Source organism: Nothobranchius furzeri, chromosome 1, assembly GCF_043380555.1.
Source record: "Nothobranchius furzeri strain GRZ-AD chromosome 1, NfurGRZ-RIMD1, whole genome shotgun sequence".
Lineage (NCBI taxonomy): Eukaryota > Metazoa > Chordata > Actinopteri > Cyprinodontiformes > Nothobranchiidae > Nothobranchius > Nothobranchius furzeri.
This window is the reverse complement of record NC_091741.1, coordinates 49,042,512-49,059,563: the sequence shown is the minus strand read 5'-3', so window position 1 is coordinate 49,059,563 and position 17,052 is coordinate 49,042,512. Positions and strand designations below refer to the sequence as shown.

Genomic DNA, 17,052 nt, shown 5'->3' with positions numbered 1-17,052 from the left:
CCACAGATATGTGATGATTTAGCTTGTTTCTTTATTTTACTCCAGAATAAGAGATTAAATTATTACAAAAGCAGTTCAGTGTAGTTAAATTAGTCATTCAAAAGATTCTAACATGCTGCAGTGTGTGTGTGTGTGTGTGTGTGTGTGTGTGTGTGTGTGTGTGTGTGTGTGTGTGTGTGTGTGTGTGTGTGTGTGTGTTACACATATAGGACTGCATGAGACAAAGGGGTTTCATCAAATCCATGCATCTTATTTCTTGGCTGAAGTAACGGCTCAGGAAAATAACTTATATTTCATAAATAATGACATCTCTGCAGTGTTTATAATAATATTTTATCTTATATTGGACCTATCTTTGGTCTGGGAGGTGTAACTTATCATGATACAAGCCTTTTAAAACATGTTAAAGTGTTACAAGAGGAGATAAATGCATGAATTTAAAGTTCATGTTTGGAGACCAACCTTCACAGTTTGGAGGCTCACGCTGGTGAGGAGACACCATTAGTTCTAGTAACACCTGGCCTCCCAAGGCCTGTTCTGACAGAATGGACGTTATGGGACCCTTAAGGATTCCAGTTGGATGATTGGAGGATTATTTAGGAGGATTGGAATGAATAAACTGATTTCAGTAGTGAAGGGTTAAAGGTATTGGCTCGGCATTAAAATTGTAGAAATGCTAAATAACTACACTTTACCATCTATATAAACATGTACTGGGTTCAGGTTTTTATTTTGTTAAGGACTTTTGTCATAAATCATCACAGAAAATCCAAATCCTCTCCTCCAGACAGTGAAGAACTGTGTTTTGCATACGTCACTTCAGCACGTAAAACAAGCTAGCTGCTGATGCTAGTGTTGTGAATCACTGTTATTTGTTTACTTTCATGCTCCTAATTATTATGTAAAATTGCATTTACAGCTGCAGCAAAAGGTCTGAGCCATGTTTCTGTGTCCTACACTCATTTTTAAATAACAGGTCTGATCTAAAATAATAACCTACATCTATAAATCCATCTAGAACTGCACCACTACTTCTGGACTCTAGACGAGTCCCGTTAGCATGACTGCAGCAAAACTGCTAACCGTGTTAGCTCCGGTAAGGAAAGAACAAGTCCTATGGGAAAGCTACGGCACACACACACAGATATAATCTAAAAGATGATCTCTATATTTCAACATTAGAACCTCCATGACATCCTGGATTAGTGCAAACAACGAATTGAGCTAAGGAGTTACTCCAGCATCAGGAAGATTTATTCTGGCAAATTGTCAGTTAAATATTTTCCAGAGTTATATCAATAAATACACACAGCAGTAAAACTGTAGATTACTGAACAGTGTTGGGAGTAACGCGGTACAAAAGTAATTAACTACTGTAATGCATTGCTTTTTGCTGTAACGTGGTAATGTAAGGCATTACAGGGAAAGAAAATGGTAATATTTACTCGGTACAATTGTCTGTAACGCAGTAATTACAATGCATTTTTAAACCCAGAATCAAGATGCGGGTTTCCTAAAAATTCAAATTGCGGGAAGCCTGAAAAAAGATCTAGTATCTACATATATGATGTTATTTATGGACTCCGCTTTGCGGGCATTCTATGAGCAGAGAGGACGCAGCGGTAATGGCTCAAATACTCCAGCTGCGTCCTGCGCGCGGCCGCTGTTATATTCACAAAATCGCTCCACCAAAACAAAGTAATTCGTTTGCGATCGTTTATATCCGCCCATATTCTCCGGTACTTCATGTAATTTTTAGCTGAGTTCATAATCTGTGCGCCGGTGATTTCAACTCCTTGCTGCTGGAGTGCAGCGCGAAGCTTTTTTATTTATTTATTTATTTTTGTGTTCGGTAGATCCCTTTGGCTGATTAGTTAGAAAGTAGGAAATCTAGTTTACAGTTTTTCTAGAAGACGGAGAAAACATGCAGCATGCAGGAAGGTTAGAGAGAAAGGGCAGGATATTATTCACATAAAATCAAGAAAACAAAACAAAGTGCTTGAAAAGAAAAAAGTAGGTAGATTTATCCCCAATACACATTTTTACCAGTGAAAAGCAATAATATATAAGCATTTAATATTTATACATGTGATAGAATCAGATCACCCCAGAAGTCAGTCCCACATCCAGGGCCGTATCAAGGCATTTGGGGACCAAGGCAAATATAGGCTTGGAGCCCCCACCACCTCACTCCCTGATCAGTTAATATAAGATGGCGGCGTGCTGAGAGTACAGATTGTTGTCGCTTTTATTTAATAAACAATCATTTTAAAGCACTGTTATTATATCTGACTGTTTTTAACAGCAACCCTAGCTCAGACACCACATCACCTTCCACATATATGTCATGAGCTCACTGAGCGTCACATTACCAGATTCATATTGAAGTTGTTTTGGTGAAAGTAACTTAAAGTAATGCAAAAGTAGTGTAATGCCTTACATTTCAAAATCAGTAATATTGTAATGTAATTAATTACTTTAAAATGAGGGTAACAAGTAATAAATAATGTATTACAGTTTTGAAGTAACTTGCCCAACACTGTTACTGAACTATATTGGGACACATGATGGAGCTAAGACCAGCTGAAAACTCGTCAGCTTAGAGCTCGCAGTGGAGCACAGAAATGAAATATTTAAGAAAAGTAAACAAACTGTACCAATTTTGGTTCTGAAGATTAACAGAATCCTCCTCTATGTCCAAATCGGGTTGAAGGTCTTCTCAGTCAAACGGTCTAAAACATGTCTGCACTTCATATCCAGCTGGCGGGGTCGGAGTTTGGTTGAACGTCTCCGGTAATCCAATATCCGTTCTCGTCGCCGTATCACAGAGAAAAACCAAATCTGACCAACTAGCAGAGGCTTCTGAAGCTACATCTGACTGATAACACATTGTTCTCTGCTATAACGCTAACGCAGAAACACCGGAGTCAGGCGTTGTTTACTACAGCTGTTTCAGCAGAGCTCCATGTGAAACGTCACCAGCTGCCCAGGGCTTAGACCGGAAGTTAGTTTCTGTTTTTCCCGCGCCGGTCACAAACATCAGATTTTCTTACAATTCCAGCCGTGAAAATCCAAAAACCTTTTTCATCTAAGGTTTTAATACACATTTACACATGCTGTTCAAACGAATTTTGCCTCTGGCCAATATCTTTAAATGAGTGAGTGAACCCACTACCAAAGATGAACTCTGCTAACTTTAAAAATCAGCTGCTCTAAATAAGCATGAAGGTCAGAGAGGAGCTCTAGGATGGACATGGATAAAGGAACTGTTGTAGAGGTAAAGTAGGGCAGGGCCAACGTTAACAGCTGTCATACGGTCCATTTGAAATGTTTGACTTTCATTTAGCTTGTTATGTGACAGGTTAGAGCACAGTCTCATGTTAGAGTTTTGTCATGAGACCATTGAGATACCTCACACACTGATGGCATCTAAAAATTAACATTTTTTTTTCAAAATAAAGAATAATTTTAATCACAATTGAAACGTACAATCCTAGAAAAACCTCGTCCAATAAATGTGCACGTCCTGTTCTCACTGATTGGATAGAAATCCTTCCATCAAACTGTGTGTGTGTCCATGTGTGTGCGTGCACACACGAGCATGTTGTGAACTGGTGTTGTGGTTTTGCACTGATGTAACCATTTTTACGCTGACAAAAATGTAACTAAGTAACTTTTACTTAGAGTTTTATTTACGATACTTTTTACTTTTACTTGAGTAAAAATTTAGGCAAGTACTTTTACTTGTACTTGAGTAAAAAATTATCAAAGTACTGGTACTCGTACTTAAGTAGGAAATTTTAGTACTCTTTCCACCTCTGGTTGGTTGGTTGGTTGGTTGGTTTATTTGAACATAAGACAAAATATTTTTACAAAATCAATGAACATAATAGAAAAGATATACCAATAAAAATATAAATAAATACATAAATAAATAAAAGAAGTCTTTGTCCAAAGGGAGTAAGAAGTAAGTGCTTATTCAATCCCACCCCCTTGTTTCACATTACTAATTTACCTTTACTTTACAAATTACCATCTATACGTACATACATACAAACACCCATATTCATAAATATATGCAGCTACTAATGAGAGCATTTTGTGTAAACATTTTGTGGTATTAGTGATAGTAATAATAATAACAATAATAACATCAACAACAGCTAAATAATAATGACAATATCATAGTTTCCAGAATCTCATTTTCATATCCATTAATTATCATTTTTTAATACAGTGATTTAAATTTGTTTATATTTGGGCACTATTTGTCCTGTCTCCCCATTCTGTTCAGTCCTGTGTCAATGTTAACTGCTCCCACCTGCCTCTCGTCTCCCAGTCACCCAAGGTCCCAGCTTCTCCTGTATTTAAACCCTCTCGTTCCTGTTTGTCTTGTCGGTCTAGGTCCTGCATGATCCGTGTCATTAAAACCCTTAAGTTTCCTGTCTGCCTGCTTGCCTGCTTCTTCCCCTGCGTTTGGGTCCTCACCTCCGGCTCAACTCACCTGCGCACGTCATGACAGTTTGTGTATTTCCTGCAGCCCATTCCACAGCTTCACTCCACATACTGATACTCAAAAACTCCTTTTAGTGGTTCGTACCCTAGGCATTTTAAAATTTTTAGTACCTCGAAAATTATATCCCTCATCACTCTGGTTGAAGAGATTTTAATTATTAGGTGGCAATAAGTGCTTACTTGCTTTAAACATGATTTGAGCTGTTTGATAATGAACCAGGTCTGGAAGTTTAATGTATTTTGACTGTAAAAACAAAGAATTTTTATGATCCAGATACCCAACTTTATGAATGACATGTATTACCCTCTTTTGCAATACTGATAGTGGATGTAGTGCATTTTTATAATCGTTTCCCCCAGAATATGGAGTGATTTACAGTCCAACAGTTGTGTCATTTTATTTATAGTTTGTTTGTATGTGTCTAATGTGGGGCTTCCAGCAGAGTTTCTTATCTAGGATCACACTCAAAAATTTGATTTCATTAACATTCTCAATTTTTTCATCATCAATCTTTATATATACTTCTGTTTTGTTTTCACAATTGACAAAAGTCATTACCTTAGTTTTTTTTTCTATATTCAATGATAATTTATTATCCATCCGTTTTTTTAGTTTACTTAATTCTTTATTGATAATATTAATTATTTCATTGAGATCACTTCCAGAGGAAAACAAATTTGTATCATCAGCAAATAAGATCATCTTCAGAATTTTACAGACTTGAAAAATGTCATTTATATATGTATATTAAATAGAGCAGGTCCTAATACTGACCCCTGGGGGCAATCTCCATACTTTCAGAAGTGACATCATCCATTTTAATAAATTGTTGTCTCTTAGATAAATAATTGGTGATCCAGTCCAGTGCTATTCCACTAATGCCGTACTGTTGAAGCTTGTTTATGAGAATTGAGTGATTTATTGTATCAAAAGCTTTGCTAAAATCTATAAATACTCCAATAGCATAATTACCTTTATCTAATGTATTAATTATTTCATCAGTTGCTTCCATTATTGCAAGTGCTGTTGTCCTCTTTTCTCGGAATCCGTACCGACTATGCTTTAGTATTTCGTGTTTATTTTAAAAGTTTTCTAGTTAATCTAGTTAATCAAACGTGTCTTCCCTTTTTTCCAGCTGAATAATTTGGATCCTGAGCTGAAGAACCTGTTTGACATGGCCGGCATTTCTGAGGCTGAGCTGAAGGACATGGAGACATCTAAAGCCATCTATGACTTCATTGAGAAGAACGGGGGTGTGGAGGCCGTCAAAAACGAGGTACGGAGACAAGGTAAGGATTGATCATTCTGCTTCTGAAAGAGAGTTTGGAGAGGTTTTTTTTAACTGAAGTCAAACTATACTTTTGTTTTATTTAAGAAGGGATAAAATGACAGGATGTTAAATGAGATGCTGTGTATGAATTTGCTCGTGGGTTAAAGCCAGTCTAACTAGTGTGGTGGTTTTGACCCCAGATCTGCCCAGGTTGAGCGGTAGGTGTTTGTGTATGACCTGTTGTGAAGCCTTACAATGCATGTTTTAAGAACCCAGCCAAGTCTTTGCAGCTACTTTAATTTTTTAGGCGTTTGGTGTTTTTCACTTTGTTTAATGATGTGCTGACGTCACCGGACAGATCTGTTGATCAGATGGAATATTTGCATATGCTTTGCAGCGTTTCTTCTCCACCTGCAGCGTAACCTCCTCTGCTCCTTCAGGTCTCTGGATCAGGACTTTTTTAAACTCTTTGCATGTGAATTGAAGCTTTTTGTCCCTGACATTTAATCTTAAAGGCATCCAAAGGGTTTTAGGTGCAGCTGGAACTTGAAAGCATCTCAGTGCCGAAGGTGTTTTCACCAGGTTTACTTTCCTAACCTAAGTTACAGGTGAGAGTGCTGATCTCCTGTGATGTGAGGTTATAGATGCATGGCTGAGAGTGTGTGATGTCTGAAGAAAAAGACAGAATTGAAAGAGACAGCCGCATGAAGTGGAGGTAGTGAGGTATAATCAACAGAAGTTCACGCAAAAGCTAGCCTGAACAAGTGAGATTTCAGTTCATTTTTAAAGGAGACCACTGAGTCCACTGATCCCAGGCTCAGGGGGTTAGGAAGGACTTATTGTTAATGGAGTGTGTACCTAGTAAAGCTCTGCTAAGTGAGGCGGTTAAATGCGAAACAACTGAAACAGCTAGAGTTAGTGGACGTAACAGCAGGGTTTGATCCATGGTGTCTGTAGAGTCCACTCATGGAGGAGACAGGGAGAGAAACCACTGAAGAACGAACATGTGGACAGAGAAACCATGCCACACCGCGGCCCAGCGGGAAAGCGGAGGCAGAACTCACTTCCACAAAGAACCTGAAGCTAAGAGATCCCGCTGATGTTCACTAGCTAAACCACATTTTAAAGGAGATGTTCGGATTATTTCTTTCTTCTGATGGCACCATCTAGTGGCTGACAAGTGTATCACACCAAGACGTTTTCACTTTCATATTTAAAGCCATGAACGTGCTCCTAGCTAACAAAACAGAGCTAAAAACACATTGTTTTACAGTTAATATGCTCACGTAATGTTGCAATATATTTATAATTTAAAGAATTACTTGTCCACGAGAGGTTGCCAACTTTGCATGCTCTGTGATTGGCGTCTGCATTTAATGGTAGTCTGACGCTATTGGTTAGTGCTGACAGGCGCTCAGTTCATATTGCATGGAGCTCCATGGGACAGGGGGTGGGGACGTATTGCCCACACTACATCACATAATAAATAATAATTTCATGAAATTCTGAAAAACCATATATAATTCCTGATTGGGGAAAACTCTGAATAGCATATTTAAGAGAAGCCTAATTTCCACCAGGATTCCTGCTTGTTTCCCTCTTTTCCTCTTGAGTTTTCACCATTGGGAAAACATCGCTAAAGAAACTTAGGTCAGATTGAGCATCTGGAGGACTGTGGAGAGTGTTGAACTGTTGGATCTCGGATCTTTCATCAGTCTCTGTGTGACAAATGTCTAGAAGCTGCTGTGTCAAAAAATGTTTCTAAATTTTGTTCTTCTGTTTCCTTCCCTATTTCAGCTCCCCCTGCCCCATCCCAATCACACTGCTCTGCTCCACCACCTCCTCCATCCCAAGGTCCTGTGCAGGACACCCCGTCCCCTCCTCCTCCATCCCGACCGGGCATGTCTGCTCCACCACCTCCCCCAACCAATCGAGGAGGACCCCCGCCTCCCACTGCACCATCTCATGCTTCCTTCTCTGTTGCCTCGCCTCCACCTCCTCCTTCTCCTCCTCCAGCTTCAAGTCACGGTGGCCCTACCTCACCACCTGGTTCTCCACCACCCATGGAGGCTGACAGAGGGGACGAGTCAGTTCTGCTGAATCAGATCAGAGATGGGACTGGATGAATGAGAACCTTCACCAGCATAATGCCTGTATTGTTTTGTTTTGGGGGGAGTTAGTTATTTATTTTTATTTTTTTTTTTCTGTTTGTTTTTTCAACCTGTTCTGTCTTGGCATTTGAAGCAGGAAGAGTGGTTGATTTGGGTGACATAATGTGCCAGAGCATTTATAATCTAAAGCAAGAGGGATTTGAGATAGCCCTCCTATTGCGGTAAGCCTTTAGTATGTATGTGGCATGTTAGATCGCATTGGGTTATGTACCGAAGTGGACAGGCAGGGAGAAAAATTACATAAATCATAAACAAAAACAGACAACAAATACACAGACAGGACAAAACTGAGGTCTTCATAAAAGAAAATCTATAAGAATAAGTGAAATAGGATATTTGTTGTGGTAGTAGTGTGTGTGTGTGTGTGTGTGTGTGTGTGTGTGTGTGTGTGTGTGTGTGTGTGTGTGTGTGTGTGTGTGTGTGTGTGTGTGTGTGTGTGTGTGTGTGTGTGTGTGTGTAGACAGATAAAACAATTGGTGCCCTTTGTTTGATGAAAGAAAACCCCATAATGGCCACAGAAATGTGAAAATTTGATTCTGACCAATGTAATAATAAATAAAAGTTCTATAAAATGTAACCAGTGAAAGTCAGATGTTGCTTTTCAACCATGCTTCAACATAATTATTTAAAAAAAATAAGCTCATAGAACAGAAATTATGGTACCCCCAAAAAAGACTGAAAAATGTGTGATCACATGGACATGTTCATTCAAGGTGTGTCCACTAAATTAGCATTACAGGTATCTACAATCAGAAGGCCTAAAAATGGCCTGTATTTGTTTAGCATCTTAGGGTTTTACAACCCCCAAAAGGCACTTCACAACACATCCATCCATCCACACACACACATATACATTCACATGCTGGTGGTGATGAGCTACAATGTAGCTACAGCTGCCCTGGAGCGCACTGACTGAAGTGAGACAGCCGAGCACTGTTGCCACCGGTCCCTCCGACCGTACAGGGCTCCAGGTAGTCACTGTGTTGTTTGGTGACATGATGTGTACCACACTCAACACTGACCAGAGGAAGCGAAGGTAAGAGTTGTCTCAGGAGTTTAGAAAGAAAATTATAAACTAGTATGTTAAAGGTAAAGGCTCAAACCATCGCCAAGCAGCTTGATCAGGGGTGCCCAATCCTGGTCCTGGAGAGCCGGTATCCAGCAGGTTTTGTGGTTTCTCTGCTCCAACGCACTTGATTCAGTGGTTGAATAACCTGTGCAGCAGTTCATCAGGCTCTACAGGAGCCTGTTATAGACCTGCTGATTGAATTCAGGTGTGTTGAAAAAGGGTTAAAACTAAAACCTGCTGGATACTGGCCCTCCAGGACCAGCATTGGGCACCCCTTCCTGTGACTACTAGTAATATGAAGGAATCAAATCTTTTTTAACAAGTCTGAACAATGAGAGCTGAGTCCTTGTAGAGAACTGTTCATCTCGTCTTCCAGTAATGCTCACCCTACATCCATGCTGTCATGGACCTCGGCTGAAGCTAACCGCCCCACCCCACCCCCCGCGTTGTCACAGACATTGGAGGGATGCGACGCGTCCTCCAACAGCTCTGATTCATTGAAAAGAGTCTTTTGAATAGATGCTCTAGCAATGCTGTATTGGAACCTCCACAGGATGATGGCTGGCCAATCACTACTACTACTACTAAACTTTATATAGCGCCTTCACATGGCCCAAGAACCAAACAAAGCGCTGCACTGCAGAAATAAGCATTAAAAGTAAAAACGTATAAAACCATTTAAAAACCAACAAAAACATGTAGATAAAATCTAGGTGGGGCAGCAAAAAAGTGCTAAGCCATCCGTTAACGAGACCCTTCTTGGTTAAAAGCTAAAGAATAAAAGTGTGTTTTCAGCTGGCTCTTAAACTTGGCGTGCGTGGTGGCCTGTTTAACACATGTAGGTAGCTCATTCCAGAGCCTCGGCCCCAGCACCGAGAAAGCACGACCCCCTCGAGATTGCAGTCTGTGTTTAGGAACAACCAACAGTCCTTGCTGTGCTGACCGAAGGTTCCTTGAGGGAACACAAGGATGGATCAGATCCAATAGATATCGTGGAGCCAACTCATGTAAACATTTAAAAACAAACACCAGAACTTTAAGCGAAATTCTAAAAGTTCATTTAGAAAAAAAATTAGGTATTCTTATCTTTCTCCCTGCTTCTTCCACGATGTATGATGTACTGCCCCGTTGACTGACATCCATAGCAGTGAGTACGCTGCATTGTTTGTTTTACAATGCAGAGACCGTTTGAAAGACAATCATAGATCCCGCCCCACAACAGAGCCGTCAATGGGTCGTGGCCAGGCTTTTCACACACAGGGATGGCTTGCTAGGCTAATAAGTCCTATCAGTAATGAATACAAATGCACAGGTTATTAAGAAATTTCAGATCCGTGGGACTGTGGCCAGTCGCAGGGGAAAAATTAAAGACAAATCAAACAGACGAATTAACCGAATACTAATGTGGCAAGGTGGAGAAACGAGGGCCCGGGCGGGATTCAATCCCCAGACTCCCGGGTGACAGTCACGCACGCTATCCAGTCAGCCAAAGGCTCCACACACCCCAGCAGGAATTTGGCAGGCCATTATAGCATGTAATTCACCAACGCTTCTTGATTTGAACACAATTTAGACTGGAATATGTTGCTAACCTGTACATAATAAAATAGATATGCCACCGTTACATTATTACCATTAGAAATGAAACGTTATTAGCATTTCCACTAGCTTACTCCTAAGGTAGCGCGACTCATGTTGCGAATGACCGCAGTCACCAATTCTTGTCATCTGTCTTGCCCATGTACAGGTGCTGGCCAGTAAATTAGAATATCATCAAAAGGTTGAAAATATTTCAGTAATTCCATTCAAAACGTGAAACTTGTACATTATATTCATGCAATGCACACAGACCAATGTATTTCCGATGTTTATTACGTTTAATTTTGATATTTATAGGTGACAACCAATGAAAACATCAAATCTGGTATCTCAGAAAATTAGAATATTCTAAAGGCCAATGAAAAAATGTTTGTTTCTCTAATGTTGGCCAACTGAAAAGAATGAACATGAAAAGAATGTGCATGTATAGCACTCAATACTTAGTCGGGGCTCCTTTTGCCTCAATAACTGCAGTAATGCGGCGTGGCATGGACTCGATCAGTCTGTGGCACTGCTCAGGTGTTATGAGAGCCCAGGTTGCTCTGATAGTCGTCTTCAGCTCCTCTGCATTGTTGGGTCTAGCGTATTGCATCCTCCGCTTCACAATACCCCATAGATTTTCTATGGGGTTAAGGTCAGGCGAGTTTGCTGGCCAATCAAGGACAGGGATACCATGGTCCTTGAACCAGGTGCTGGTGGTTTTGGCACTGTGTGCAGGTGCCAAGTCCTGTTGAAAGGTGAAGTCTGCATCCCCATAAAGTTGGTCAGCAGCAGGAAGCATGAAGTGCTCTAAAACTTCCTGGTAGACGGCTGCATTGACCCTGGACCTCAGGAAACAGAGTGGGCCAACACCGGCAGATGACATGGCACCCCACACCATCACTGACGGTGGAAACTTTACACTGGACCTCATGCAACGTGGATTCTGTGCTTCTCCGCTCTTCCTCCAGACTCTGGGTCCTTGATTTCCAAAGGAAATGCAGAACTTGCTTTCATCAGAAAACATAACTTTGGACCACTCAGCATCAGTCCAGTCCTTTTTGTCCTTGGCCCAGGCGAGACGCTTCTTGCGCTATTTCTTGTTCAAGAGTGGCTTGACACACGGAATGCGACACCTGAATCCCATGTCTTTCATGAGTCTCCTCGTGGTGGTTCTTGAAGCGCTGACTCCAGCTGCAGTCCACTCTTTGTGGATCTCCCCCACATTTTTGAATGGGTTTGTCGTCACAATTCTCTGCAGGGTGCGGTTATCCCTAGAGCTTGTACACTTTTTTCTACCACATTTTTTCCGTCCCTTCGCCTGTCTGTTAATGTGCTTGGACACAGAGCTCTGCGAACAGCCAGCTTCTTTAGCAATCACCTTTTGTGTCTTGCCCTCCTTGTGCAAGGTGTCAATGATTGTCTTTTGGACAGCTGTTAAGTCAGAAGTCTTCCCCATGATTGTGGTGCCTTCAAAACAAGACTGAGGGACCTTTTAAAGGCCTTTGCAGGTGTTTTGAGTAAATCAGCTGATTAGAGTGGCAGCAGGTGTCTTCTATATTCAGCCTTTTCAGAATATTCTAATTTTTTGAGATACCAAATTTGGAGTTTTCATTAGTTGTCACTTATGAATATCAAATTTAAATGTAATGAACATTGGAAATACATTGGTCTGTGTGCATTGCATGAATATAATGTACAAGTTTCACGTTTTGAATGGAATTACTGAAATATTTTCAACCTTTTGATGATATTCTAATTTACTGGCCAGCACCTGTATGTCTGATCTCTGAATTGTGTGTACTGAAACTCAATTTCGTTTCTCTGTATGTCTTGCACATGTGGTAGAAATGACAATAAATGACTTTGAACATGTTACTGAAATAATTCAATTCTACTGATCATATGAGACTATATTTAGATAGGTTAATTTGACTAGGCTTGAGCTTTATTAATTCAAACCTAAACTGTAATTGAAATATATGTCAAATGTTGTTCCATAATATCTATATTATTGATTATAAATATCAGATGGGAAAGGGAACTAGACAACACCAATTTAATACATATCACTGAGCCTTTTATAATTTTGTGGTTTTATTTTCATATTTTTAGCAGCAGAACACAATCTCCTTTCACTTGAAACGTCGTCAAATAGAATATTCGATTTATCGATGGAGGATTTGATAGAATATTTTAATATGAAAGTATTCAATAGCTGCAGCCCCATTAATATTTTTTCTTGTTCTCTTTTACCTCACCGTCTTCCTCTCCATCACTGTTTCTGCTTTCTCTACATATTCCTCCACTCGCTTTCATTTATAATATCTACGGGGAACCGAGCCAACTCGATTCTACTCCCCGGCTAAGCGAGCACCAGTCCCCCAACTACGCCCCCAAACCAAAGGGATGGAGGATAGAGAGGACACCCTATGGCTGCGAAATATGGGGGGCCGAAGCAGCAGAGGCCCCTCCCCATTCTGGGAGCAACCCCGAGGCAGCAGGCAGCCCAAGATGCCCAAGATCCCAAGCCAGCCATCCATCAGGCCGCAGCACGGGCCAGGGCCTCCAGACCATACCCCAACCCATGAACACCTGTCCATCCCCACAAAAGCCCCAAAGCCCCACAGGTAGCTCCAGATCCCCAGACCCCGCCAGACCAACAGAAGGTAGAGGACAGAAGCAGCGGGGGTGAAGCCTTCACCATCACCACTTACCCAGAGGTGGACCAATGTTTGCGTGTGTGTGTGTGTGTGTGTGTGTGTGTGTGTGTGTGTGTGTGTGTGTGTGTGTGTGTGTGTGTGTGTGTGTGTGTGTGTGTGTGTGTGTGTGTGTGTGCGTGCGTGCGTGCGTGCGTGCGTGTGTGTGTCTGTGTGTGTGTGTGTGTGTGTGTGTGTGTGTGTGTGTGTGTGTGTGTGTGTCACAGCAGCACAGCATTCTGCGCTATTGGATGGGAAAGAGTAACTCAAGATGAGAGATTATACTAAATATTGATGTAAATTATCTGGAGTAAGGCTGCCATCTAGTGGTTCAGCTGTAAAATGATTCTACAAAAGAAAGCCTAGATAAATGTGTGCAGCTGTAATATTTCAGGGCATCTTTGTTGAAATGTCAACTTAAGATACATTGACAGCAGCCGTAAATACTTTTTGATAAAATGTTTTTCATTATAGGATGAGAATTTGCTCATTTAAAAAATCCTTTTCTAAAATGTGTGTAAAGTGCAACGACCAGTTTAAAAGTTGAGTTGTTTTTCAGCTCTCGCCTTGTTCAGAACTGAAACAGATCGGCATAATTCTCAGCTAGGGTCATTTTATAGTATTAAACTGTATGAGTAAGAATATAGTGAGAATTTTACAGTGAGAAAATCCCAAAAGAGTCTAATGTTTCAGTCATTTTAAAAGGAACGTGAAACATATTTCATATCCAGCTGACTGTGGGGATTGTCAGTTTTTCTCCATTCGAAACAAAGGAAGGAGGGACGTAAGTACTGTTTACCATCAATGAGTGTGAGGTTGCTGTGTCTCCTTAATTTGACGACAGCCGGCAAAAAGCTCCAGATTTGTTTAAAGTGGTTGCAGAAACCAAATTTTACCACAGGATGTCATTTTGACTTCTTTTCTACATAATGCACCTTTAAATATCACAATGCAACATATGCTGTAGTATATTTGTAGAAGACCTCTCCCCTAGATGAGGTGTTTCATGCATGTTCTGCCTTTAGGAGGGGATTAAATCTCCTTTCTGGCCAGACCAGTTCACACATTGAGAGGAGGCGTTTTGGACCCCTCTGTTGGAGCTGCAACCCCCACAACCAGATCCTTTAGGAAAGCAATGAACTCTGTAATTTAATTTTTCTGAAAAATATTGAAGCAATGATTTGCTACATGGCCAAGTTTTATAACCATCAAAAAATTCGAAATAGTTCCACTAATGTTGGCGCTTCCTTTCCCTAAACAAATATGTGCTTTTCTTCACTGCAAATGTTGTCAAACTAAAACAGAAAACGGGTTTTCGCTTTTGGCCCATGAACAATGTCGGTTCTAGACAACCCTGTCATGAAATTGCCAAATATCCCCATTGTTGAACATTCCTGAGAAGATATGAGAGAGGCGTCTTATTCAAACATTCATGAGGAGACAGATGCCTGTAGGGAGTATCCTACTCCAAAGTCCAAACTATAGAATATTCATGTTGCCCTCTTCCCTCAGCCTTACAGTCTTGGATCTGTTTTACTGTAAAATGTGGGTCAAACAAATGCTTCAAAGGGGTTTCCTCCTGCGGCGCTCTGGTACAAAAAAACTTGAACATAACAGAAAAACAAGAACGGATCTGCTCACAACTAACATATTCTTTATTTTTAAAAAGTAGATGGTGTGTTTTATACAACGTTGTGTGAGACAAGTGCAGTATTCTGTAGCAGACGTGTCTCTAAAGTCAATTTATGAAGATTTTATTGCTTTTCTCACATTCTTATTTAACATTTGGAAAATGTGACTTTTTTCTGATTCTGTGCAAAAGGTGTCTGTAACACAAGTATTGAAAAAAATAAATGTCATGAGGAAGAAGGAAGATGAGCCATGTAAGTTCTCCTTTGGTCCAAGTAAAGTGGAATTATGCATTTGTGTTTTTAAAAAGCCAATTCTTCCTTATAGGTCACCATCTCACGTCAGCAATTTCATATTCAGGATGGTTGAATACCAGGACACAGTAAAAAAAAATAAAATAACTACATTTTTAACAAATCATTGTCTGTTAAGTCTGATTTTTCAGTCTCACTTCTCTCATCACAGCATTAGATTATAATCAAAAAGAACAAAAGTGTGATTCAGGCAGAGTCATGCTGATACTCACCTAACTGAGGCTGTAGGTGGAGTGCTGCTGCGTTTCCTCAGGTCTTTCTCCTCCCATCAGTCAGGTTTTTCAAGTCTGACAAGAGCAAAAAAGGTAGAATTCACCGAGGTGGAAGAACTTGGGGTTAAATGCTAGAGGCACAGCAAAGGATCAGATGTTTCCGAGAAGGAACAGGTGCTACTGGCCAGTCATATTCTATCAAAAATACGTTTTTGGTTAACCAAAATATGTTTGGTTAATGTGTGGTTCTGTTTGTGACATTTGAGCAACAAATCGTAACACACACAAACACACACACACACCCATCCTGACCCAGAAAGAAAAGAAAAAGGACCAAATTACGCAAGTTTTAGACACACGTGCTTGCACATGCCAGTATACTCATTTCAATTGTGTTCATGTGCACATGCAAACAAAAAGGTATGCACATACACAACTGTGCATGTGCACTCACACAGACACACTTCTACCCATCTTTGTTAACACAAGACACTAAACCTTAAACAAAAAAAAGAACATTATTGATTGGCGACATGACTATATTTGTAGAAAAATCTGAAGGAGTGAGTGAGATCCTTTTAAAGGTGCGGGTGGATGTTTTCTTTAATCAAGTTCAGTGTTCAGAATGGTTAAACTTGGGCCAAAGACATGCTTGCATAAAAAGAAAATGCTGATCAGAATTGTATTCACCAGCGACAAGAAAATATTACAATATAATGTAACTTTACAAGGTGTGGAATATAAATAATTGACACTTTGTGATTGTAGTTGATCGCACTGATTTCACAAATAGTTCTCTGTTAAGGATCCTGACTGAGCTTGTCGCTGAGTATTACAAACACCCTGAAAGGCATAATTAAAATGTGCACAAGTCAGGCACAGTTTTTGTTTTATTGCACCGCATAATAAAGGTTCAAATGTTTACAGATCTGTTTCAGAAAGTAATATCGCCTAATAGGAAACAATACCATTGGCTTTTTTTCAAATAAATATATATTGACGAAAATGCACAAACTGAAGCATGTGTCTTATTAGGACTTTATTAGCCCAAGGCTAAAGGGAGCAGTCTTAGTTGTCCTTTGCTTTGTTTACAGACTATTTATTGGCTGTGCAGTGGACGGAGGTTGCATTTCCCATGATGCATTCTGTTCATCATTTCCCAGGGAATGTTTATCAAATCAGAGAGCATGATAAAAATAGACATTTTTCTAACTGAAATGAACCCACCTTTATGAAGGTTAAATTTCATCTGCGGGTGATGCTGTTCTTTTTAAATGAACATTAATTACTATTAATATGTCATTATTTTAGTATGCGTTTAGCTTTTAATTTCTTTATCGTGATATTTTACCTTACTCCTTACCCCCCTCCTTGAGTGAACCCGCACACATTCCTGTCATAAAAGCCACGGGCAGATTGGATCAAACCATCTTCAAGGAGAGCTTTCCTAGACTTTTGGAATTAATTTACTAAATTATATCCACTGAATTTTTGCGATAACACAGCAAAACGTTTATATTATGTCAATAACATATCGTAGTTTGTAGAGTCGTTTCTGTCGTTATTTAATTGGATGTAGGAGATTTTAGAAACG

General features: G+C 40.1%; 1 protein-coding gene and 1 long non-coding RNA gene across 4 annotated transcripts in view; one reads left to right on the top strand and one right to left on the bottom strand.

Annotated features, from left to right (window-relative positions):
- The window catches only part of LOC107384740 (actin nucleation-promoting factor WASL), a 41,636-nt gene extending 33,102 nt beyond the window's left edge, over positions 1–8,534 (top strand). For 2 of the 3 annotated variants that reach the window (XM_070549001.1, XM_070549002.1), the window contains 2 exons: positions 5,652–5,805; positions 7,584–8,534. In XM_070549001.1, coding sequence (XP_070405102.1) covers positions 5,652–5,805; positions 7,584–7,912 — 483 coding nt within the window. In that variant the 3' untranslated portion in view covers positions 7,913–8,534. The remainder of the gene's footprint in view (positions 1–5,651; positions 5,806–7,583) is intronic. The other variant, XM_070549003.1, reaches the window with a different exon arrangement.
- Positions 1–16,820, bottom strand: part of LOC139067540 (uncharacterized) — a 52,679-nt gene extending 35,859 nt beyond the window's left edge. The window contains exons 1-2 of the long non-coding RNA XR_011519676.1: positions 16,686–16,820; positions 15,459–15,533 (exon numbers count right to left, since the gene is read on the bottom strand). This is a non-coding gene — a long non-coding RNA (uncharacterized lncRNA). The remainder of the gene's footprint in view (positions 1–15,458; positions 15,534–16,685) is intronic.
- Between the last annotated feature and the right edge of the window lie 232 nt (positions 16,821–17,052).